We start from the raw sequence: 25,895 nt of genomic DNA, 5'->3' as shown, positions 1-25,895 counted from the left end.
ATCCAATGTCTTGGATTTGCTTCAAAACACTACAAGAAAAAAGAAAAGGTCAGGATAGAGATGAATCAATGGGGATGCCAAGGTAACATTTGTTGATGCTGTCCACCAGGTACTCATTACACTATTCAGTCTACTTTAGTCTGAAATATGTTTGAAGTTTTTCCATGATTAAAACTTTTTTAACAGGATGAAGTCAGCAAGATTATATATGTCTGTATAAGGAACAATGTACTTCAAAAGATTAAGGAATTGAAATAGATTTTCCTCTTAGGTAGCCAAACACTTTATATTCAGTATGTAGGATTTTGCTCGGGGGAAGATCATTTTCAAAGATATAAATGAGTTTTCTTTGAAAATGATAAATGAGTTTTCAAAGATGAATAATTTTGTGTGTGACCGTAGTTTAAAAATGCCTACGTGTATTCTGTCATCCAGAGTGTACTTACGAGAAATGAGAGAATCAAATTTGACCTTTTAGTTCATAAAAGACAGTCACATTCAGAGACTGTGAATTTTGTGTGTGTCAGAAGTTAGATGTGATTATTGTATTATTTCTTCTTCAGTTATTTTCAGATTTTACATTACTGGGGAAACATTTGCCTTCATGGTATATTTTTAATGTCTTCTCAGATTTTATTTTATTCTATTTTGTTAGGAAAATGCTGTTTCTGACTTGAAAGACTATTATTATATTGCTTTAGTTTGCTTTAGAGCAAGTGTTTTAAATTAGCATAAAATGTAGAATATTTAAACATGTTCAAAGAATATACAGTCCAACTCATACCATATTTGTGATTCAAATCTCATATTTTAAGGAATTCTAATTGTTCTGAGATTTGGCTAGTAGTTTAGAAATAGGATTGTACCTTATTGACTACGTATTAGATAATTAGGTTTACTTACAAGATCTGTTCATGTAAGCTAGAAAGTGACTTGAATCAACTTTTGACGTATTTTAAAATATGGCTATCTTTAGGGTAGATATTCAGTGTCAACAGCAGGAATCTTCAAGATGGGAAACAAAACCAAGATGTGCAAAAACTTCTCCACATGATTTGGAGCCATTTAGATTGTTTAAATGAATAAATTTCCACTTCCTCAATCCCTGTTAATTCTCCTTTCTCACCTTTTTTTTTTTTTAATACAGTGGCCCTTCTCCCCTAGTCCTAAAGAAAGGCCCTGACTCTAACTGTAACCCACAAGGCCCCACAGTGCAAAACCTCTGAGGCGAAGGGAAGAGCTCAGATCCCTGGTGTCCTGTTAAGAACTGCATGCTTCTGGTGCTTAGATAATCGAATTCTTCTATTGCTGCTCACAGAAAAGACCTAATGAAGTTGTCATATGATGAATCATTGAAAAAATCTTTGATGAAAGGTTATTAAGTGATTTTTGGCATGTAATTCAGGAATTTAGAGAATTAGTGCTACTGCCAAAACAAAAGTCCAACTATGTATTAATGCAGACAAGATGTCTCAGCACTAACATTTATAAAGACAAAAATTGGGAAAGTGTTGATGCTGAGCCCTGGCTCATTCTATCAATAAATTGTGAAAAAAACATATGTCATTCAGAGAGGAATTTTTAATAAATTGTTACTCTTGCTTAATAATCATAAAATTTATAATGTATTGCTGTTTTGATCCATTGTGTTTGGATAATTATCATTCCAATCAGATTTATTTTTGACACTTAAAGGCTTGTGTTCTCAGAAAATCTTTAAACTTTTTTAAAATTTAGATTTATGTTTTTTTTTGCAACAGGGAAGTATGATATGATAATCAATAAAAAACACTCAAGCATAAAATTATATTACATGAAGATACAATTATATGGGGGAAATGAAATGGAAATAGACATGCAGGAGCAAAAAGGAGCAATGTAAAATTCCTGTTACAAATTCCTATTTGAAAAGTTTGTAGTATTTTTTTAAATGGTGGATTTAAATACAATTATTTATAGTACTTGGATTCCATTGGATAGTCAAAAGAGTAGTGGAACAGTTACATTTTTAACTGTCAGCTTTGCAGGGAATTACACACTTGACCACTGCTTAAACTTGAAAAATTCAATTCTTTAGTTGAAAAAATAGAATTATATTATGAGATACTTGAGTAAATATTTGAAGCTCGCTGGTCCACAGCACTTTGGATGCTATGCTGAATCTTGATGAAATAGACTCATTCATAGAGCTTCCCATCGAATGTATTTGAAAACGTTGCCTTTTTTGATAGGACGGTCTGACGCCGCTGCACTGCGGAGCGAGAAGTGGCCATGAACAGGTGGTGGAGATGCTGCTCGATCGAGCTGCCCCTATTCTCTCCAAAACCAAGGTAATTTCTCCCCAGGTGTTTGAGAAGATCCTTTGGTTATTTTACCCAACCTTCCAATCACATAGAATTTGCTGTAGTTTGAATTTAGCAATTACTGTGCTCTGTGCACCAAATCTTTAGAGACCCTCAAGATCAAGTTTGAGTTCACGAGGCCTTCAGATGGAACACCCTCTACCACAGAGTCATTTGTGGGTGTGTTACTTGTGTTTTTGTTTCAGGAACACTTACTGTTTGATTTTATTCTATGAAATTTCCATAGCTCAGAAATGATTGCTTGTTGGGAAAAGAAAGACTAAGATTTACAGTCTGAAGTCTGGGTGCTGGCACCTTTTCTCCTGACCCTCAGTTTATTTCTTGAGAGTTCACAGACTATTTTTAAAAACACCAAGGTATTATTTAAGTGATAAAGACTGGAAACTGTGGAAAGATTGCACTTTGGGCCTTTGGAACAGTTGACATGTCTGAAAGGAAAACATAATGATTGCCTTAAAAACAAAATAATGTTTTACTAAGTGTCTTCTGAGTTTTTTAAATGGTAAGACCATTTAATAGTATTTGAAAAAGAGAATATTTGTAAATAAATTTGGGGACATACAAACTACCTCAGAGTCAGTACTATTTTTATAAATCAAATTAGTGACTTTTTGAAGCTACATTAAGCTTTATAGAGAGCCGTAATTTCTAAAGATGAACAACAACAAAACATGTATCACTCCTGTTTGCACTCTGATCAGTGTTTACTCAACTTTAGTGAAGATGGACAGCGTCAAGTTTGTCGGAACAATTTTATCACTCATCACAGAGTTTAGATTGGCAAGCGTTGGAGAAATTATCCAACAGAAGTAAGCAGCCACCCTTTTTCATTGCATGTGATGACATCTTGGACTTTTGAGTGCTTCTCATCTAAACCATTCTACTTGTTCCTTTTCCTTCCACATAGTCCATATCTATCTCCTCTTAATCCCACTGCTCTTTGAACTACATCATCTTCCTAAACTGCGGTAATTATTTCCTTACTTGTCCCCCACCTCCCCACCTGCTCCTTTCTAATCCTGTTCCCATTTTGCAGTCAGAGTGGCCATGTAAACATCAACCAAACCATGTCAGCCTCCTGCCTAAAAAGTCTCGAATTAATTCTCATCATTCTCTTTAAAATGCTCATCTTATCAGAACAATATGGGCACAATTAAAAAGCAAATCATTGTCTCGTCTTTCTTTTCCTATTGTTCATCTCATTGTGTATTTGGCTTTTTTTCCTAAGAAATCTCGATTATTTTTGATGTTTTTAATATGCAAGAACATTTTCTTGTCCTCTGAGAGCTTCTTAAAGCATCCAGTTCTTGTTTTACAGATGCAATACAGTCTGTTGCCTTTCAGAAAACATTTAAGATGACTTTTCTTTAAATTCTTTCATCTCTCGTCTGTCCCTAACTCCTCAGGTTTCTTTTTATGTCTTTGTTGGCTCTGGCTGTCTCTTTTGTGGTGGGAGTTTCCTGCCACGGTCTACCTGACCATGTGTGCCAGGCACTCACCTTTGAGTGCAAGCCCCGTGAGCGCCACGGGCAGGGCTCCTTTCAGGTGGATCAGAGAGGTCCCTAATGCCAGGGTTTGTTGCCTTTTCTCTAGGAGGTATGGTTTTTTGAGAGACGAGTTCTCCAGCCTTTCTAGGTGAATATGTTGGAAAGGAACAGGAGCTATCATTCTCCTGGTCTTCGATGTATACCTTAATCATAACAGTGATAACAGTAGTTACATAGTGATTACTACATACCAGGCTCTAAGTACTGTGCATATATTAACCCATTTACTCCTCACAATAACCCTGAGGCATGAGTTTTATTATGCCCTTTTTATAGATGAGGGAACTCAGACCCAGAGCGATAGAGTAACTTTCTTGAGACGTCTCATTTTGTGTCAGAACAAAGAGTTGAACCCAGGTCGTCTAACCCTAGAGACCATACTCTTTCAACAGCTACTGTGTCCTTCCTTCTTTTGAGTGCCTGTTCTGAATCAGAGCCTAACCACTGCCCTCTGCTCAGCCCTGGGCCCAGAGTCCAGAATCTCCAGAGGTTTAATTCCTGGTTTCCTGCAAGGCACAGTGGGGAAGTCATTTGGTTTTGCTGGGTGGAAGGACCTATGGACCTGACTCTTCCATAGGCAGCCAATCCAGCTTTTGGTCCCAAGCCTCACCTTTATCCCCCGAGGTACCACGTTTCCCTGTTGCCGCCTTTTGGACATTTGGGAGTTAAAGCCATTCTCTGCATCGTACGCTGTAGTATACCAGAGCCACACCGTTGAACCTATTATGTGCATCTCTTCCTAATTCCATATTCAGTAACATTATGGTGATAGATTGATATCGGTCATAGAGTAGAGGTCTTTGCACAGTGTAAACTGGCAAATGCTACCTATTTTCACAGAGCTATCGTGAGACATTTGCCAGCGTACCACAGATTATACCCTTCACCAGGCACTTAGGTGTCAGCCTTCTCCTTTCTGCTGGATAAGCTAACACACGTAAAATCTCTTCTCATATTCTAAAGTTGTAGACATCACACATACGTTTTGTTTTCTTTCCCATTGTGTGACTGTGTGGGTGTGCCTGCGCATATGTGTGCGTGCCCCACGGATTCTGTCTTTTAATTCCGTTCATGTTTTTCAGTGGAGCTTGTGAAAGTTTGGATAAACACACACATCACTTCTGCCATGTTTTTCGGAAGTCCCCATGCCCACTGCACTGAGAAGTCCTTACCAGAATCTGACCACCAGACTCATCTCTGGTCCTCAGCATCTCCAGCCAAGCAGGTTCCTTTCACTTCCTATAATACACCAAGACTGTTCTCATTTCCTGTTCCCTCAGACTGAGCTTTCTCAGTCTGTCCCAGATCTCTGTAGTCTTCACCTTTTTCTCAGCTCAGATGTCATCTTCTCAGCGAGACCTTCTTGGTTTCTTTACTCGTTTGCTATCTCTTTCTTCAGTGAAATGAAAACGAGAACTTTGTCTTATATTCAGCATTATTCCCCAAGCACCTCAATCAACACCTGTTACCTAGGAGACCTTCACCAAATATTTATCAAATAAATATTAAGTGGATGAATGCATTCTGAACTTTAAGACCATCTCTCTAAATCTTCAAGACGTCCATCTTTCTTAGCTAAGAAAAACCATCACCCTGGACCCATGTTTTTAGCTTGATGAGATGCTGTATATATGTAATAAGGCCCCTTTCCACAAGGCAGATGGTGTTTTTTTCTGGTGCTTCCCCAGTGACCTATAAGTTACCCATTCAGAGATGGTGGTTTTGTGTTATCATTAGAGAGTTTCCTTCTTTTTGTGACACCGCCACCCATTTCTAATCTTCACTAAGTCGTTTGTTCTCTCAGAGTTTGTTTCTTTGTTTGCTTCATGTTTTCCTCTAAGGCTGTATCAACACACAAAGCAGAGGGATGTTTTGGCAGGAAATAAACAAGTGCATATGCTCGTGGGTGGCGGTGTCTCACATGAGAAGGGCTCCCATTCTTTCTTGCACCTTAGTTTCTACTTTGGTTCAAGATATTGAAGTGGAAATTTTTAGGCAGAAATATCCTGATTGACTGGCCATGTATGGAGGCTTTAAATTTACATAGTTATTTCTGGAGCTCTTTCTGTATATACAAGGCTCTCTCCTGGGCAGTATGGGGAAGTTTTAACCCATGAAACTCTTGCTTTCAAGAAACACAAATAGTTAAAATACATGAGGGGGTGTGTGAGTGACGCCATGAGAGTGGTCAAAGGAAAACTTGCTTTTATACCCCCCGAAACTGTTGTCTTATGTCATTTATAAATAAATTAGGGACATTTAACTTGGCCCAGAGGATTCAGAAATCATCAGTGCTTATTTAGCGTATCATTATTTTCAAAGTTCAGTGATGATGATTTTTTTGGGAAACTAAATTTACTGTCACTTCCCCCCCCGCCCCACGTAGGTTAAAACAGGTTACATTAATTACTAAAGCCTCTCTCGATAACTGGATTCTCTGGGAATTTCCCCAGGCCTCTCCATGTTGCCCCATATTTAAAGGAAACATGCCTGAAGAGACTGATATCTATCTAATACCTTGCTTTTGCCTTCGTTGAGAAACATGTACTGAATGCTAAGTGTCATGCTAAGCCTTTTTAAAGGTTTTATTTACCTTGTACCCTACTATGCCATCTCTCAGCAGTCCAAATGAACGTTTTACTTATCACGTACCATGGCGTGTCTTTGAACCCAGTTAATTTAAACTGAATATTAGTCAGTCAGAGGCTTGCCGTTCCTCGTTGTGAACACATGGTGGCACCAGACTGATGGAAAAGGGAAAAGCTGTCCTTTCGACATTGATGTGACAAGAGAAGTGTTGTATTTATATCTTTCTTAAAAATTGATCAATACTCAATAACAAGTATTAGTAACATAGAAAGAGCAAATAAAAATCAATCTAGTGAATACCAATCTGTCCCTGCCTTACTTTTATCCTTTTCAGTCTTAAATAGTTCAGTTCAGTTCAATTCAGTTCAGTCGCTCAGTCATGTCTGACTCTTTGTGACCCCGTGAATCACAGCACGCCAGGCCTCCCCGTCAATCATCAACTCCCGGAGTTCACTCAGACTCATGTCCATTGAGTCGGTGATGCCATCCAACCATCTCATCCTCTGTTGTCCCCTTCTCCTGCCTTCAATCTTTCCCAGCATCAGGGTCTTTTCAAATGAGTCAGTTCTTCGCATCAGGTGGTCAAAGTATTGGAGTTTCAGCTTCAGCATTAGTCCTTCCAAAGAATATTCAGGACTGATTTCCTTTAGGATGGACTGGTTGGATCTCCTTGCTGTCTGAGGGACTCTCAAGAGTCTTCTCCAACACCATGGTTCAAAAGCATCAGTTCTTCAGTGCTCAGCTTTCTTTATAGTTCAAATCTCACATCCATACATGACTACTAGAAAAACCACAGCTTTGACTAGACAGACCTTTGTTGGCAAATGTCTCTGCTTTTTAACGTGCTATCTAAGTTGGTCATAACTTTCCTTCCAAGGTGTAAGCGTCTTTTAATTTCATGGCTGCAATCACCATCTGCAGTGATTTTGGAGCCCCAAAAAATAAAGTCTGACACTGTTTCCACTGTTTGCCCATCTATTTCCCATGAAGTGATGGGGCCAGATGCTATGATCTTCATTTTCTAAATGTTGAGTTTTAAGCCAACTCTTTCACTCTCCTCTTTCACTTTTATCAAGAGGCTTTTTAGTTCCTCTTCACTTTCTGCCATAAGGGTGGTGTCATCTGCATATCTGAGGTTATTGATATTTCTCCTGGCAATCTTGATTCTAGCTTGTGCTTCCTCCAGCCCAGCATTTCTCATGAGGTACTCTGCATAGAAGTTAAAAAAGCAGAGTGACAATATACAGCCTTAACGTACCCCTTTTCCTATTTGGAACGTCTGTTGCTCCATGTCCAGTTCTAACTGTTGCTTCCTGACCTGCATACAGATTTCTCAGGAGGCAGCTCAGGTGGTCTGGTATTCCCCTCTCTGAGAGTTTTCCGTTTGTTGTGATCCACACAGTCAGAATTCCGTGTCATCGGGGATGCATTTAGTAGTGGCCGGCAGTGCAGTTTACACTGTTTTTATCTTTTCAAGTCATGGAAAATCTCTTTATTACAAAACTTTCAAACGTGTGCAGAAAAAATAGCAAATTAAAGCCCTCAGTGCACATCACTCAGCTTCCTGACTCACAGCATGTGGGCCACGTGCTTGCTCTCCACCTTGTACCCTACTCCCTGGACCTCAGCATCCATGCATTGTTTCAGAGTGAACCCTCTCTCACCCATAAACACTTCAGTGCATCATGTCTAAGAGCTGAGGGCTCTTTATCTTCTGAATAACCACAATACATCCCAACTGATAATCATTTCCTCTATATCATCAAATAGCCAGACTTCAGATTTTCCTGATAGTATTATCATTCTGTCTACATTTCGTTTACAGTTTGATAGCATGAAGAGATTTCTACTGCCCAAATGTCACACCATTTTTAAATTCGAGAAAGACATTATCTTTGAAATTTTACTTTTGATTGATATAAGACATGGGAGGACTCGTTTGGAAAGGAACTGCAGTTCAAAACAGTTGCCGCAAAACCTTTTACAAAAAGATGGTATTTCCATGGGCGAATCTAGGGTTTTCATCTGTTCATATTCGTACTGCATTTTCTGTTGGGCGCATTTGCAAATGAAAGGGAAAATGTCAACTCCACTTTCCTTCTGTGTTCCAGAATGGATTGTCTCCTCTTCACATGGCTACGCAGGGGGATCATTTAAACTGCGTCCAGCTTCTCCTGCAGCATAATGTGCCTGTGGATGACGTCACCAACGACTACCTGACCGCCCTGCACGTGGCTGCCCACTGTGGCCATTACAAAGTCGCCAAGGTTCTCTTGGACAAGAAAGCTAATCCCAACGCCAAAGCCCTGGTGAGTGGCTCAGCTCACAAGTCCAGCCTGTGTTGTCTTGCTGACCACATGCTACCCCTACATGCAAAGGGACTCCGTGAAAATGGGAGGTCTAGTTTAGTAAAGTATATACTTCTTGTCAACTTTCAAGTAGCCTTCTTGTAAATTTATAAACCCTTCTATTTCCAACATAAGCAAGGCTGGTGAGGCTGATTTAAATCATTAGCCTCTTTGTAGTCACATTTGTGATTCTCTTATGTAAATAAACCCAAAGACTGTACAACTACAAAAAAAACTGAGTTGGTCAACTTATCTTCTGGTAGGTAAAGTGATAACTCTGTGAATTAAAAGTTTTTTTCTGAGATCTAAAAATATGAGGCAAAATGATAAAAAATAAACCTTGAACATGAGAAGTCTAGGAACTTGTGAGTGGAAATCTGCTGCTGCTACTAAGTCGCTTCAGTCATGTCCGACTCTGTGCGACCCCACAGACGGCAACCCACCAGGCTCTGCCATCCCTGGGATTCTCCAGGCAAGAACACTGGAGTGGGTTGCCATTTCCTTCTCCAATGCATGGAAATCTGATGTGATGTTAACCATGTAAGGTAATGAAATATCACCTGTCATCTCCTTTTCATTGAGATGCAATCAAAATTTTGGTCTAGTTTTGTAGTCCTAACTCCTAGAATGATTTGCTATTTTAACCTTGAGCTTTACTATATAGTTTGGTTTTCACAATGATATGGTATTTGTTGTCTTTAGAAAAATAAATGTCCCAATTTAGTAAGCTGTTTAAATTTAGTTCAAAATAAACACTCATGTTTAGGAAAAAAATATGTCACCAAATGCTAGGGAAAACCTGTGTTTACTAGCAATTTTGCAGTCAGGGCTGTCATCTGATCAACCATTTTAGGAAGGGGCTCTGCTCCCTTGCAGCTCATCACCTCTGGCAGTCTGTGGGCTCTGAGATTTGGAGTGGCCAGGAAAGAATGGGCAGGAAGGAGCCCTTCAGACCCTGGGCAGCTCCATGGCCTTCGTAATTCTAAAGGCTTTTCCTGGAGCAATATTTTAAGAGCTGCTGACTGGCCCAGGATATCAGACATATCTTTGAATTCTGAGAAGGGAGGAAAAGAAATGAGCAGCCATGACTCATTTTTCCGTACAAGAAAAGAAGCCTTACAACAGGGTGTGGGCTCTGACCCTCTTTTTCCTCTGACTCTAAAGATTTCACAACAAAAGGAGGTTATGGAGGTTGTAGCCTGTCATCCTAGGATGGACTATGGCCTGGTAAGTGGTCTGAAAACCTCCACAGAAGCACCTGAAGCTTTCATGGTGGATCCTGAGGGTCTGCAGTTCCCTGTGGTGACAAAAATATGCCCCATGGTCTCACTTAGCAGGTAGTACAGCTAGGTAGGTATTTTGTAAAAAAGCAAGTTCCTTTATTTGATTAAATATTAAACCAAATGTTCCAACTAATGTTGAGTTGGTTAACTTTTTGTTCCCTTGGACAAATTTTTGGCCCAGATGTTTTTAGTATGTGTTTTTGAGGTGAAGGAGGGACATGTTTGGAAGAGTAAATTCCAGAGTCAAATAATCTAAAAAGATGGATGAGTGACTTCCCTGGTGGTCCAGTGGTTAAGACTTCACCTTCCAAAGTGGGGGATGCAGGTTCGATCCCTGCTCAGGGAGTTAGGATCCCACATCCTTGCAGCCAAAAAACCAAAGCATAAAGCAGAAGTGATATTGTAACAAATTAAAGACTTTAAAAAAAAAAAAAGGTTCACATCAAAAAAATCTTTAAAAAATTTCAAAAGATGCATGACCATTTTGCCTTAACTACTAGGAACCTATGACCAAAATTTGCTTCCTGTTCATGATTATCAGGGCACGCTGGGTTCCTGGGAGCAGGTAGACTACCTGTGCTTCCAGAAAAGAGCCTATATTCAATTCAACCTCCCATTGTTTCTGCTCATTTCCAAATCTTTACAGACATCACTTTTGCAGAGGTATTTTACCGTGCATAGGAAGTGGATCTCAATGGAACGTAATCACATAGTTCTGTGTCTTTTTCCCTTGCAGAATGGCTTTACCCCTCTTCACATTGCCTGCAAGAAGAATCGAATTAAAGTGATGGAACTCCTTCTGAAACACGGTGCATCCATCCAAGCTGTAACCGAGGTGAGGAGAGGAGGATTTCTGGGGTTCCCCATGTATAGCCTCAGTAGCCAGAGTCCCAGTGCCCTTCCCGACGACCAGCTAGCTGTACTGTGCGTGGTTGTCATAGCACTTTCTGAACCCTTCCCGAAGGGGCTGCCAGTTCTTAGGAGAGCAGACAAGAGTGTGGGAGGAGAGTGCAAATACTCAGTACAACGCCATAACCAGAAGCATAACCCAAACACATGCATCGTGCTGGCGGGGTGCCATCACTCCAAGTGTAATTTATGTGCTTTAATGCACTTTAATGCGGTGCTTCTCAAACCCGTGTAGGCGTGGATTTGCCCCACTGTGAGGCATTTGGCTGTTTGGAAAAGTTTCTCCTTGTCACAACTGGATGGTGTTACTGGCATCTAGTGGCTAGAGGCCAGAGTTGCAACTCAATATTTTGCAGTGCACAGCCCAGCCTCCAACAACAAAGGATTATCTGGCTCAGAATGTCACATGTGCCACGGTTGGGAAACCCTGCATGACATAACCTCTGTGTGGTGATGAGGGATTGCTCTCTGGAAAAACTCAGAATTAATGAAATATAGAGTTGCTGAAGTTAGTAAAATGGTAGCTCTAGGTTTCTTTCATATAAACCGAAACAGAACTCAGAGAAGCCATCTATTGGGATCAGGGCTGAGCCTGCAACAAGGAAAATTGAGTCTGGCATGCACCCTCCAGACGTACCCATCCCCCACCCACCTGTAGCACTCTGGTCCTGGATTTTAGCCATTGGCCTTCCCTAGACTGGACTCCCTTTGTTCACCCTGCATGTCTTTGAGGACCAGATCTGGGCCACCTTCTCCAGGAGTCCTCCCCTAACCCTTGATCTGGTCCTGGAGCTCCTCCTAGGGACCATCACCACATCCTAGGTGTATTTCCATCAAAGTGCTTGTCCCGCTGGCTCACTTATGACCCACCCCCTGCCGCCCCCAAACTGCAGACCCCACCAAGGCAGGCCTGACTCTTACTGGTCTTAATGTACCCACAACACAGTAGATTCCACAGTAGATCATCCAATAAAGGTCTGTTGAATGCATCATTAAAGACTCTAGGATTTGAAGCACATGTAGACACTAAGGTCTAATCCAGTCATTGTTGCTTTGCCTCAGTTTCTTATCCACAATTGAATTATCTACCTTGATTTCTAACCTTCACAACTTTAAAATACTAATTGATGGAAAATATTAATACTGATTTGCTCTTTTATGAGTCTTCTGGCTCCCTGGTAGGTACCCAGTTATTCTAATTAGAAAAGAATAAGTTTATTCTCAGTGCATGGCAGCCCTTTTTAAAGATCAAAATGGACTCTGAATTAAAAGGAGATTTCTGACTGGTACCTGAGTAAGCGTCCAGAGATGCCAGCCTGTGGCGATAAGTTCCACTGTCAGCTCTGTTACTCCCTGAGGGCTTGAAAAGGTGGTGCCGAAAATGTCCTAATTAGACTTTGCCTGCCGGAGGGAAAAAGCACCAAATTAAAACCCAATTCTCCTTCCTCTCGTTTTCCTCAGCTCCCACTACTTGAAGTCTGGCAACTAGAATTCATCTGTCTCTGTCTCCCTTTCATTGTATAGAATTCCTTACACATCTTTTTTGACACTACTCAAATTTCAGTTGAAATTAGTTGTCTTCTTCTCTCTCAGCTTTTTCTGGCCATATTACATTTTTTTTTCAAGTTATGATGTTCATGGTGTAAGTGAAATTAAATCCTGAAACATTTAAAATGGAATCATTTTATACAAGAAGAACCAGTGTTTTGAGGTGTGTAAGTAGGACTTTGAAGCACACCAAAAAAATGAAAGTCTAATCTAGTGACCATTGTTATATCTGCCTTAATTATATCCCTTTATAATACTCAGAAAGTTAAAATTTTTAATGATTGAGACCTTTAATGCTGATCTGCTCATTTCTTAGAGGGATGGCTTTGTGTTCCCACCTGCTCTCTCATGTATAATACAATCAGTTATTCTGAGTACATGAGAATCCTTATTAAAGGCCAGAATAGGATCTGAAAAAAAAGTTGACTTTTTGTTACTGTGTATGTAATCACACACATGCACACACACACACAAACATAGCCATATGGATAAGGAAGATTTAATAAAGGGAAAAACCTTCAAGGTATTCCTGTCTAAAGTTTTTTCATAGAGCTATATAAGATGTGTGAAATAAGTCTTGAATGGTTATGACGTAGGCCTTTCATAATCACAGAACCTGCTTTAGGGAAATGATGATCACTGCTACATTTGCCATATAGAATCTAAGACATGGTGGTGATGTCTAGATGTTTTCTGATCTGATCAGTAAATTGGTTGTCTTAATATGAAAGGATGGGTGGATAAAATTGCAGACAGACAGATAAGCAGGCAGACAAATCGTTTTGAAAATAAGCTAACAAGCTGACATTTCCCTTTTCTCCCCCAGTCGGGCCTTACCCCAATCCATGTTGCTGCCTTCATGGGGCATGTAAATATCGTGTCACAATTAATGCATCATGGAGCCTCACCAAACACCACTAACGTGGTAAGTATCCTTTGAACAAAGTTAGGTCCAACGGTGAGTATTTTTGAAACTGGAAAAGATTACTCTCAATCAACTTATTTTCTGTTGTAAGTAAATTAATTACTATTTAACTTGACTATTTAAAAGGACAGAATTTTGAGAATACCTGTGGTTTCCTTTACTTCAAAGGCAAGATCCATTCAGTCACTAACTGGTCACAAATTGCTAAAACTTAGGGGCTGTGTCGGAGAAGGCGATGGCACCCCACTCCAGTACTCTTGCCTGGAAAATCCCGTGGACGGAGGAGCCTGGTGGGCTGCAGTCCATGGGGTCACAAAGAGTCAGACACAACTGAGCGACTTCACTTTCACTTTTCACTTTCATGCATTGGAGGAGGAAATGGCAACCCACTCCAGTGTTCTTGCCTGGAGAATCCCAGGGACAGCGGAGCCTGGTGGGCTGCCGTCTATGGGGTCGCACAGAGTCGGACACGACTGAAGCGACTTAGCAGCAGTAGCAGCAGGGGCTGTGTAGCTTACTACTGAATATTATACTTCAAAAAATAAAGTTTTCTGGAAAGGGAGAGTTTTCTTTTTCAATAGAAGCATTAAGAAGTGTTCCATGCATTGACGGACCTAAAGATTATCATACTAAGCAAAGTAAATCAGGAAGAGAAAGACAAACACCATACGATTTCACTTATATGTGCAATCTAAAATATGATACAAATGAACCTGTCTATGAAGCAGAAACAGACTCACAGACACAGAGAGCAGACTCGCTGCCAAGGGAGCAGGGTTGGGACGGAAGGCTGGTGAGTTTGGCATTAGCAAATAAAAGCTGATTCTATAAAATGGATAAACAAGGTCATACATACAGTTCAGGGAATTATATTCAATATCCTGTGATAAACCATAATGAAAAGAATATGAAAAAGAATATATATATATATGTGTGTATAACGGAGTCATACTTGGCCATACAGCAGAAATTAACGCAACATTGTAAATCGACCATACTCAAGTAAAATTAAAACAGATAAGAAGTATTGCATGCTGAGAAAGTAGTTCCAACACTGTCCTTGTGATTTCAAGTAACTTCGAAGTAATTTCTCTTTCGTGTGCTTGATATTGTGTCACAAACCCATGGGACATAGTAAATGTCAAAGGAGTAGCTTATTACTCTCAATCTGCATGTGGCTCTTGACCTTGTTTCATAGGCTTTTAACTTTAACATCCTAATAATATGGGCACCCCAGACACAAGCATAAGGACGTTAGTTGGATTCATGGGCACTAAAGAAATAAAATAAAACAAACAGCATGCCGGCACAGAAAGGGTGAACCCTAAGACGCTGTGCCTCTACCCCGAGGGCAGACGTCCTGTGAGGCTCTGTGTCTTCCAGCAGCTGGGCTCGGCACATCCACAAGATAGAAATGGACCAGATCTCAGCTGAATGCAATCTTCCCTGGTACTCATGCCAGGGAGAGAGGGTTTTCCTTTACAAAGAGAACACTGGGTAACATGGTCAGCTCCATCCTCACAACCTTTCCAGTAATAACAGCAGCAAGTTCCATGTGAACCGTATCTCTGCATAGCCTTTCATGGAGATGAATATCCTACAAAGCAAAGCAAAATTTGTAAAAGTAATTTAAAGGTGGGCATCACTTCTGTGTGGAAGAGTATATTTGATTTTAACATTTTTAACATTTTGATCCATGTGTGTTTTCTGTGTCGTTTCATTTTAAAAAATGAGATCATCTGAATTAAAGTCTACTTGGTGAAAAGCAGCAGAAGTGGGGGAAGTCCAGTGACAAAGAAAATAAGCCCTTGGGATAATGCTCAAAGAATAGGATAAGGACCTGCTGAGATAAAGCAGGGAATGCAAACCAAGGACACGTCGAGTCTGGCCTTGGGTTTATTTTGTGCTTATGCAGCGCTTTTTGTTTTGTTTTGAACTCTGATTTTTGCCCAACACTCAAGAAATGTACACAGATATCCCAGACTGCTACTATTTTTGAAAAATAGAAAGGTGTGGCATGGTACAACTGGCATCCCAAAGATTTACTGCCGCAGTCTGCCCATGCCAGGTAGGGGTGCCTCCCTCCAAGGGCACTCTCCACCTGCCCTCTTTACTCGTCCACTCTCTTGCTTGGTCCTGTGGCAACTGCCTTTGAACCCAGCGTTGTAGATTATTAAGCTTCCAGTCCTGCTGTGCTCCGTGGACTTCACGCTGAAGTTTTCCATCATGGGCCAGGCTCCTGGGCAATTCTTGTGCATTTCATTTCCCTTCTTCCCTATTTTCAGGAAGGAAGTGCTTGGGACTACTTTTTATTTAAACAAAAACCTCCATCACAAACTTTATGTAAAGAAAATATGCCAGTCTTTAGAGCCGTCTTTAACTCACTTTGGCTCCTGTTCCCCAGAGAGGAGAGACAGCCCTGCACATGGCAGCTCGGTCCGGTCAGGCTGAAGTCGTGCGGTATCTGGTGCAAGACGGAGCTCAGGTAGAAGCTAAAGCTAAGGTATGTGCCGTGTGTGCTTCGTTTGCTACCAAGAGAAGAAATGATTTTAATAAAACCTTTAAACATACGCATGCTCTCTTCCAGGATCACTCTTCTAGAGTAATGACCACCACCAATGACAATAGTCTCTACCTCAGGGATATTGAAAACATCCCTTCGCTGCCCATGTCTACTCAATTATTTAACAAAATGAAATAGAACAAGAGCTTTGCGCCAGAAAGAACTCTGTGTCCTTGGCACATTGCTCATCCCTAACAACTTAAAAACCAAGCCTAGAATTGGCCCAGAGTTGTTTGCACTCTGTGAAGACAGGCTCGTGCACAAAGTTTCTAGCACAGGCATAGTTTGGAAGCACAACTGAGTTCTTTTGGTTGACTTAGATGTCAGCTGTCACAACCACAAAAGGGAAAGGGGAGTTTTAACTTTTTCTCCAGGGCTTCCCTGGTGGCTCAGTGGTAAAGAATCCACTTGCCAATGCAGGAGATTCAGGTTTGATCCTTAGGTCGGGAAGATCCCTTGGAGAGGGAAATGGCAACCCACTCCAGTATTCTTGCCTGGGAAATCCCATGGACACAGGAGCCTGGTGGGCTACAGTCCATGGGGTTGCTAAGAGTTGGACATGACTTAGCAATTAAACGGCAGCAGCAGCAATCTTTTCTCCACGAGTTGTTAAACCCAAAACTCTGAGACTTGGTCAGAGTTGTTCACAAAACAGAGTATAGAAGAATGTCAGGATTGAGTTTGAATGCGTCATTCTCTGCCTGGCATTTACCCACTAGAAGAAACTTGCTGTCACTGTCTGGCTGCGTAGTTGGTCCGATGATCAAATGGCAATTTTGGTCAGGAATCATAGATACATAAATACCTAAGGCATTTAATTTGAGCCCTTCAATATACAAATGTACATTTCTTTGTCATTTATGTATATACTTTGCAGTTTCTAGTTTAGGGTTAAATGAAGAGGAAACTGAAGCATTTGTGAAGCAGTCTGAGCATAGAACATTTCTCGACTTTTAACATTTTCCTCCAGTTTATCCAGTTCTCTTGCATGCATGCAAGCTAAGTTGCTTCAGTCATGTCCAACTCTTTGCAACCCTATGGACTGTAGCCTGCTAGGCTCCTCTGTCCATGGGATTCTCCAGGCAAGAATACTGGAGTGGGTTGCTGTGCCTTCTTCTAGGGGATCTCCCCAACCCAGGGATCCAACCCGTGTCTCTTTCATCTCCTGCATTGGCAGGTGTGTTTCTTTACCACCACTTCCCTGGTGGCTCAGGTGATAAAAGCATCTGCTTTTAATGCAGGAGACACGGGTTCGATCCCTGGGTTGGGAAGATCCCCAGGAGAAGGAAATGGCAACCCACTCCAGTTCTCTTGCTTGCAAATTCCATGGATGGAGGAGTCTCGTAGACTATAGTTCATGGGGTCGCAAAGAGTCAGACACAACTGAGCGACTTCATTTTCACTTTCACTTTCTTTACCACTAGCGCCACCTGGGAAGCCCATTCAGCTTTCCTACCCATATCTAATTTGACCATAATTGGTATTTATCAACTTCTACCAAGGCTCTCCAAGGCTTTTGCCTTAGTATTCTTAGAGGAAAATAAAGCCTTTCTTTTCATACTTATATTTTACCTGTTAAGTGTTATGTTGTTTATAATTTACATATTTTTATATATTTATAAAATATATTTTCATATTTAAAAATATATTTATAAAAATATAAAAATAAGTTATATTTAACTATATAAATATATAGTTAAAGTAATTAATACAAATAGAGTACAAACTGGTATAAACATACTAGTGTAGGAACAAAGACATCTAGGTCTTTGCAAACATGCAGTCCACATGTGGGTACAAAGACAGTGATGTTCTAGGCAGCAGACCTTAACCTCGAGTGTCCAGTGTACTGTGGTGCCAGTTGGTAGATTTTACAGAGGACCTAGAAGCAAAGCTTAGCAAACTTTCTGTAAAGCATCTAATCGTAAATATTTTAGGCTTCTCATTATACACAGTCTGTGTCACGGTCTCTCACCTCTGTTGTTACAGAACAAAAGCAGTGGTAGACAGTACATAATTTAATACATCAGCAGATGGACAGGACTGTGTTTCAATAAAGCTTTATTTATAAACACAAGTGGCAGCTGAATTTGGCCCCTAGATTTTACTGTTCTGACCCCTGATCTAAAGGATGTTGGTTAATCTGCTAAATCACTTAAGTGGAATGGTTAAGAGAGGCTGTATGTTCACTAGTATGTTTGTATCAGTTTGTACTATATTTGTATTAGTTACTTTAACTATATATTTATATAGTTAAAATATAACTATTTTTATAAATATATTTTTAAATATGAAAATATATTTTATAACTATATTTTCTCTACCATTACAAGAAACCTCACATTTTTGAGTGTTGTTACATATGAAGCATGTCATCTAGGAAATGGTTTAACCCACAAACTGATATTGACCATAAGATTTTTAAAGAGACAGTATGCATCAGCCAGACTGCCTGGGTTTGAATCTTTGTCCATCATTTACTAGCCAGGTAACACTGGGCAAGTTAACATTTCTGTGCCCCATTCCCTTCTCTAGTTGCCTGACATACAGAATGGGAACAATGACAGTTGTAATTGATAGAGTAGCTGTGATGATGAGTGAATTAATGCAAGTGGAGTACCTAGTGCAGAACCTGGGGCATGCACACGCTCAGTTGATGCTTAATGGTGGTCATGGCAATAGTAGAGTTAGATGAGAGTTCTTGTTTTAGCAATTATCTCTTTCTGTTTTCAGTGTTTCTCTTCTTCCTTGTGGCATCTCCACTAACTTCTCACGCTTCCTACTGGTTACATAGACCCTCTTGCTTTGACCCTGACCCTCCTTTTACTTACCTTTGCAAAGCAGTGTGCTGTGCGCCAGCCCCAGCTGTCTACTTGCCCTACCTAAAGTATTGGCCTGGACTTGTTCACATTCTAGTAGGGGATTTCTCTCCAGAGAGCATCTCTGAGCAAACTAGGAAAAGATGTACCTCCAATGTGAGGCTAAGGCCCTCAGGGTGCAGGACTTATGAGTACCTTATGTCCTGGGGTGAACTGTAATAGGGGGCCCTCCACTCCAGGCAGATGCAGCTTATGCCAGGATGACAACTCGGCAAGCAGAGGAAAAAATGGTTATCAGCCCTCATCAGACCTCTTAGCTGGGAGCCTTCCTCAACCATCCTGTATTGCCCCCATCTCCCCACTTTTGATAGTGGGAAGGCAGCACCAATGGAATAATTCATTCTATGTGACTACATGATAACTGGTGGAGGTTATCCCTCCCAGGTATTTCAGTTTTCCCAGGATACATTCCCTTATGTCCCCTCTCCCACCAAAAAAGAATCATTAGAGGTGAAAAAAATTGATAAAGTATAGCAGGGATGAGTGAGTGGGGATAATTTCTTAAAAGAAATGCCCTTCACAATTCTCATTCTAATAGGTTACTCAAAGGGTATTTAAGGTGCTTAAATTCACCATCACCACCTTTCTAAAACTTAAAGATAGATGAGGTTCTTTTTAGTATTGTGTCAAAGAGTTGAATGCAGCCTCTCATACCGAGCAGCGAAGTTTTGCTGTATTTTTCATGACCATTGTTTTCTCAGTTCATCAGACCTGCATTCTTACCTTGCCCTTTAGGATGACCAAACCCCTCTCCACATTTCTGCCCGACTGGGGAAAGCGGATATAGTACAGCAGTTGTTGCAGCAAGGAGCATCTCCAAATGCAGCGACAACTTCGGGGTACACCCCGCTGCACCTTGCAGCGCGAGAGGGACACGAAGACGTCGCAGCTTTCCTTTTGGATCATGGCGCATCTTTAGCTATAACAACAAAGGTATGCAAGTCAGTCTTAGAATCCTGCTGTGTCCCCCAGATACCTTCTCTTTACAGTTTCCTGCACAGTAATAGGTAGAAAAGCTGTACAACAGCATATATGCTTGGATCCCGGGATTAACGTGACCAGCAAAGCCCTGGGGTGGGGCGGGTAGCTAGTTGTGTGTATATACCTTACATTTTATTATCTTCTAATGAAACCTTATTGATGTCCACAGTCAGATATTTCTTGCAAATTATTTGATAGATTTAAATGGTGGTTTAAAAACACAGCTGCAGGTTTCTCTTGCTGAGGCCAGGTAGACAAACCACATTATCCAAGCCAGTTGGTTAATGGCTTCTATAATACTTTCAAAGCAGGAGGTAGATTTTTCTTGGTTTGCTGTTATTGCTGCTTTGTTGTTGTTGCTGTCTTTTCTGATTTATGGTTTTTTAAAATCTCAACTCTGATGCCTTGCAGTAATAACCACCCCACACACACACACAGTTGCTTTATAAGTGCAGAATGCAAAATTTAGAGTTTTTCTTTGATCCTATGTAAACCTAGCAATGTGATAGCAAGATGACCTGGCCCATGGCATGTCTCAGAAAGCTAGAAATTGGTGTTATAGTCTCTTATTGGAAGGCAGAGAAGAAGCATTAATGTGTGATCAATGCTGAAGATAATTACAGTATTTACGAAAACTTGGGAAATTATCTGAACAAACTATGACTTCTTCAAAATTCACCCCCTGTGATTCTTTAGACTCTTCAGTAGAGATGAAAGTTCCTGGATCTTACTTAACATGTGAGAGAAAAGAGTAATGAGTGATGACATTTTGAGTGCTCCAGCTCTTCCACCATGCCAGCTGCCCCTGTCTCTGAATGGCTATAGTCCCATGAGGTCAAATATGTTGCTCACCCTCTAGTCCCTGCCTTGTGCTTGGAGCCCTAGTGGTGCATGGTGACTAACTGGCTGATACTCAGATCCTGTAGGAACTGGAAGTAAGGGAGAGGAGCTACTCACCTCTTGGCATCCAACTCACATATTTATTGGGATAGAACCATGTGTTATGATTCAGTTCACCTGCAGTAGCTGAGGTGTAAGAACCTCTGACTCCTACATGCAAGGACTGGGTCATATCTTCAGACATGTATTAATATATACATGCAGAAATACAGAAAAGGGTGAAGAGAGGCTCTCTTCTGGTGATGTGAGATTATGGGAGGTTCAGACTTGCCCTGGATTTTTCCAAACCCTCCAAATCCAAACTGGGCTTGGACCCTGCAACCTATTCTTCCCACAAGGTGAAATCCCCAAATGGCCCTTGAATAAGCCCCAGCTCCATCTTTCCAAATTCATCCGTGTCAGATACCTGAGGAGTGCCAAGATTAGTATCTCGTTGTGGCTGAGCCAGCAGAGAGAGAAAGATTAAATATCCTGCTCATCTTCGTTGAAAAGGAGACTGTCTCACTGTTGTCTACCAGTCTTGATCCTTAAATATAGGCTGCACTGATCTTCACCGTTAGAATAATGCATCCGTTCCAGAAGAGTGATGCCTTTGTATCACTTCTATTGTTACTGTTTTTATGTTTCTCTTATGCTTATGTTATTATTTTTATGGTACTCTTTTCAGAAAGGATTTACTCCCCTTCATGTGGCAGCAAAATATGGGAAGCTTGAAGTAGCCAATCTCCTGCTGCAGAAAAGTGCATCTCCAGATGCTGCTGGGAAGGTATGAGGTCATCGGCCAGCATCTGACAGGCCACTCCCATGATAACCACACTTGCTAATATTCACTGACAGCCACCTAAATGGTTAACTAATCCACATTTAAGCCTCATAGGATGAAGATCACTTCAGAAATAGGAGGTCCAAGTATTGTTGAAACTGGAATGTAAATTACACCTTGTGCTGTATCCAATCTAATCCCGTCTCCTAAGTCTAGGCCTCTGACATTAAGTCATTTGACGCTTGTTGTTGTTTCTGCACGTGTTTTCAGAGCGGGCTAACGCCACTGCATGTAGCTGCACATTATGATAATCAGAAAGTGGCTCTTCTGCTTCTGGACCAAGGAGCCTCACCCCACGCGGCTGCAAAGGTACCTGTCATTCAACAGCATGAGGAGACTGATGAAGTGTCCTCCAGTCTCTCTATGTATATTTACTTCGGCTTCATGTGGAGCACCCCCCTGGTTGAGGCACCACGTAACGATCACGGAAATATAAGCGGCCTTAGGAAATCTGTGCCTTCAGCTATTTACTCAACTCATGTGGTAGATGCTCAATAAATATTTACTTGTCCACTGTTATTTCTTGAAAATCTAGGACATTCTAGAGCCTGGGGAAAATTCAGGAAAAAAAAGTTGAAGTCCTCTTTAGCCAGATTAAAAACATAAATGCAGCTTGAGGGAGTAAGACAGTTCTCATTTGTCAAAATTATAAAATATGTGTTAAATTTTCTGGCCGTAAAACATTGCCTTTGAGTGGTTTATGTGTGTTTAATAAGTTGGGAGGTTTTGCTTATGTGGTGTTATTACTGCTAAGGAGAATCTTTATTCTTTTTTCAATTGATTTTATTGAAATATAGTTGATTTACAATGTTGTGTTAATTTCTGCTGTGCAGCAAAGTGATTCAGTTATATAGATGTATACATTCTTTCTCATATTCTTTTCCATTATAGTTCATCACAGGATATTGAATATAGAACCCTATGCTATGCAGTTAGAGAATCTTTATTCTTAGCATTAGGTCATTTTTTACCAGTAGACAACAGAGATTTCTCATAAAAGAGACACTTAGAGTGAATGGCTTTCTTCTGACTCTGGTATTCTAATTTGAGAGGCAAATCATAAAGAGTTTGTTTAAAGATAGGTTAATATAGTTTGAGGACAGGAGGAGAAGGGGATGACAGAGGATGAGATGGTTGGATGGCATCACCGACTCAATGGACAAGAGTTTGAGTGAACTCCGGGAGTTGTTGATGGACAGGAAGGCCTGGCGTGCTGCGGTTCACGGGGTCGCAAAGAGTCGGACACGACTGAGCGACTGAACTGAACTGAATATAGTTGTTGTTGTTCCGTTGCTCAGTCATGTCCTACTCTTTGCGACCCCATGGGCTGCAGCACGCCAGGCTTCCCTGTCCTTCACCATCTCCCAGAGCTTGCTCAAACTCAGGTCCATTGAGTTGGAGATGCCGTCCAAATGTCTTGTCCTCTGTCGTCCCCTTCTCCTCCTGCCTTCAATCTTTCCCAGCATCAGGGTCTTTTCTAATGAGTCAGTTCTTCGCATTGGATAGCCAAAATACTACAGCTTTGGCTTCAGCATCAGTCCTTCCAATGAATATTCAGGACTCATCTCCTTTAGGATTGACTGGTTTGACCTCCTTGCAGTCCAAGGGACTCTCAAAAGTCTTCTCCAACACCACACAGTTCAAAAGCATCAATTCTTTGGTGCTCAGGCTTCTTTATGGTCCAACTCTCACATCCGTACATGACCATTGGAAAAAACGTAACTTTGACTATATGGCTCTTTGTTGGCAAAGAGGTGTCTCTGCTTTTTAGTATGCTGTCTGTGTTTGTCATAGCTTTTCTTCCAAGGAGCAAAGATCTTTTCATTTCACTGTTGCTGAGCCAGATGGCTATGATCAGAGAACACTAGAATGATATGGACCACAATTTTAAAGCTGTGCCATTCTTTTCCTAAATACTGTTGGTTGAAGGAATGTTTAGCATCCTTCAGGCTTTTTATATTTGTTATACTCTTCTATTTGGGGGCAGCTATAGTGTTCTCCTTTAAACTGAGTGTCTAGATCACATCTCTTGTGCACACAAATCAAAGAACTTGAGCTGTTATAGATTACTTTGGATACTTTCAGAGAGAAAGTATTCACGTGTTTTCTCCATTTCTCCAAATGCAATCTTTGGCATGTATTTCTCTTCAGAACTTCTTTTCCTGTACTTCTCAGTCACCTCTTGCCCCATCCTCTTCAGAATTGTACCCAGTGAACTCTACAATTCAAAATCAAGCCCCCAAACTTCTTTTCATTTGAGTGGCTTTTTCCCATAATTTCTAACTCTGATGTTCTATCATAAAGCCATGAAAAGCAGCATTATTCACAGTAGCCAAAAGGTAGAAGCATCCAAGTCTCCATGGTAGGATAAAATGTATATACATGCAATGGAATGTTATTCAGTGTTAAGAAGGAAGGGACTTCTGACACATGCTGCAACATGAATGAACCTCAGAGATACTGTTGTTGTTTAGCCACTAAGTCATGCCTGACTCTTTGCAACCCCATGGACTGTAGACCACCAGGCTCCTCTGCCCATGGTATTTCCTAGGTAAGAATACCGGAGTGGGTTGCCATTTCCTCCTCTAGGGTATCTTCCTGACCCAGGGATCGAACCCACATCTCCTGCATTGGCAGGCAGATTCTTTACTGGTGGGCCCACAGGGAAGCCTCAGAGATATGCTGAGTGAAATAAGCCAGACACAGCAAAAGACAAACACTATGATTTCATGTAAAAATGGAAAGTAGAATGCTGGTTGCCAGGGGCTGAGTAGAGGGAGGACTGGGAAGTTAGTGTTTAGTGGGTGGACTTTCAGTTTAGAGACGGATAGTGAATGGAGAACAATATGAATGTACTTAATGCCATTGACTACATGCTTGAAAATCGTTACAATGGTAAGTTTTATGTAATGTATATTTTACCACAATTTTTAAAACAAGAAAAATTTACAATGAAATTTGATAGCTATCTATTTCACTTGTTTATTTCCATAAGTTTTTGAACCTGGACCATTTTTCTTTTAAATACTCTCAGGTTTGTGGTAGGCAACCAGTAAATAATTAATAAGTGAGCTATTCATTCCCCACATGAGAGCAATAATCTTGTCACAACTAGTGCTAAGCAGTTTAGAATTGAAAGAAGGCATAAGTAATAACTAAAGCAAAATGAGTCCCATCCATCTTTCCATCCACAAGTAACTCTTAAACAGGTCAATAGTTGATATATTTCATTTCCAGTTGATTTCCAGCTTTGTGTTTGTCCAACAAGACTTCTTGTTTCCCTATCTGCACAATATCTTTAACAAAGAGTAGAAAAGCAGTTCTTTAATTCCTTCTAACAGCCCTTTCGGAGAAGGCAATGCCACCCAACTCCAGTACTCTTGCCTGGAAAATCCCATGGGCAGAGGAGCCTGGTGGGCTGCAGTCCATGGGGTCGCTAAGAGTCAGACACGACTGAGCGATTTCACTTTTACTTTTCACTTTTATGCATTGGAGAAGGAAATGGCAACCCACTCCAGCGTTCTTGCCTGGAAAATCCCAGGGACAGGGGAGCCTGGTGGCTGCTGTCTATGGGGTCACACAGAGTCGGACACGACTGAAGCGACTTAGCAGAAGCAGCAACAGCAACAGCTCTTTAGCCTTAGGCGTATCTTTTATAGCCAGCTGAGCACAGGCTTTCCCAACAGGACATTCATTCTCTTTCCCATAGCTGTGACAGCCTCTGAAATGCCATCTCTTTTGCTTGTCCAACCATCCCTACTTTCTGAGACAGTGATCCTGTTCTGAAGGTTTTTCTAGACTTTGATCCTGAGTAAAAGCCAGTTCTATCAGTTAGGATTTGGTTCGCTTGCTAGAAAAAAAGACCTAGCTACAGTGGTTTAAACTCATGAGGTTCTATTTTTCTTTTGTCATATACAATCTGCTGCTGCTGCTGTTGCTTCAGTCGTGTCCGACTCCGTGCGACCCCATAGACGGCAGCCCACCAGGCTCCTCCATCCCTGGGATTCTCCAGGCAAATCTGGAGGGAGGCAATTATTGATGCTAGTTCAGAGTTTTCAGAGGGTTGAAGATTCTTCAATTTGATTCTTTTTTTTTGGTCTGTCTTCCAGATATTGTCACTCATGCTGCCAGGTCCCCTTTTCAAGCAAAAGGCAGTAAAGACAGATAACAGGGCATTCTCAGCAGCTCCACATTTCTCCTTACATTTCATTGGCTACTTCTTTCTGCAAGGGAAGCT

At 40.9% G+C, this 25,895-nt stretch overlaps 1 protein-coding gene across 6 annotated transcripts in view; it reads left to right on the top strand.

The window, feature by feature from the left end:
* ANK3 (ankyrin 3) overlaps nt 1–25,895 on the top strand; it is a 749,833-nt gene that overhangs the window by 559,660 nt on the left and 164,278 nt on the right. For 5 of the 6 annotated variants that reach the window (XM_024986627.1, XM_059882494.1, XM_059882492.1 and 2 more), the window contains 8 exons: nt 2,232–2,330; nt 8,611–8,808; nt 10,867–10,965; nt 13,414–13,512; nt 15,917–16,015; nt 19,690–19,887; nt 21,503–21,601; nt 21,869–21,967. In XM_024986627.1, the coding sequence (XP_024842395.1) occupies nt 2,232–2,330; nt 8,611–8,808; nt 10,867–10,965; nt 13,414–13,512; nt 15,917–16,015; nt 19,690–19,887; nt 21,503–21,601; nt 21,869–21,967 (990 nt within the window). The remainder of the gene's footprint in view (nt 1–2,231; nt 2,331–8,610; nt 8,809–10,866; nt 10,966–13,413; nt 13,513–15,916; nt 16,016–19,689; nt 19,888–21,502; nt 21,602–21,868; nt 21,968–25,895) is intronic. The other variant, XM_059882495.1, reaches the window with a different exon arrangement.

This window comes from Bos taurus, chromosome 28 (genome assembly GCF_002263795.3).
Source record: "Bos taurus isolate L1 Dominette 01449 registration number 42190680 breed Hereford chromosome 28, ARS-UCD2.0, whole genome shotgun sequence".
Classification (NCBI taxonomy): Eukaryota; Metazoa; Chordata; class Mammalia; order Artiodactyla; family Bovidae; genus Bos; species Bos taurus.
The sequence above is the reverse complement of the archived record's forward strand: the minus strand, read 5'-3'. Positions and strand labels throughout refer to the sequence as shown.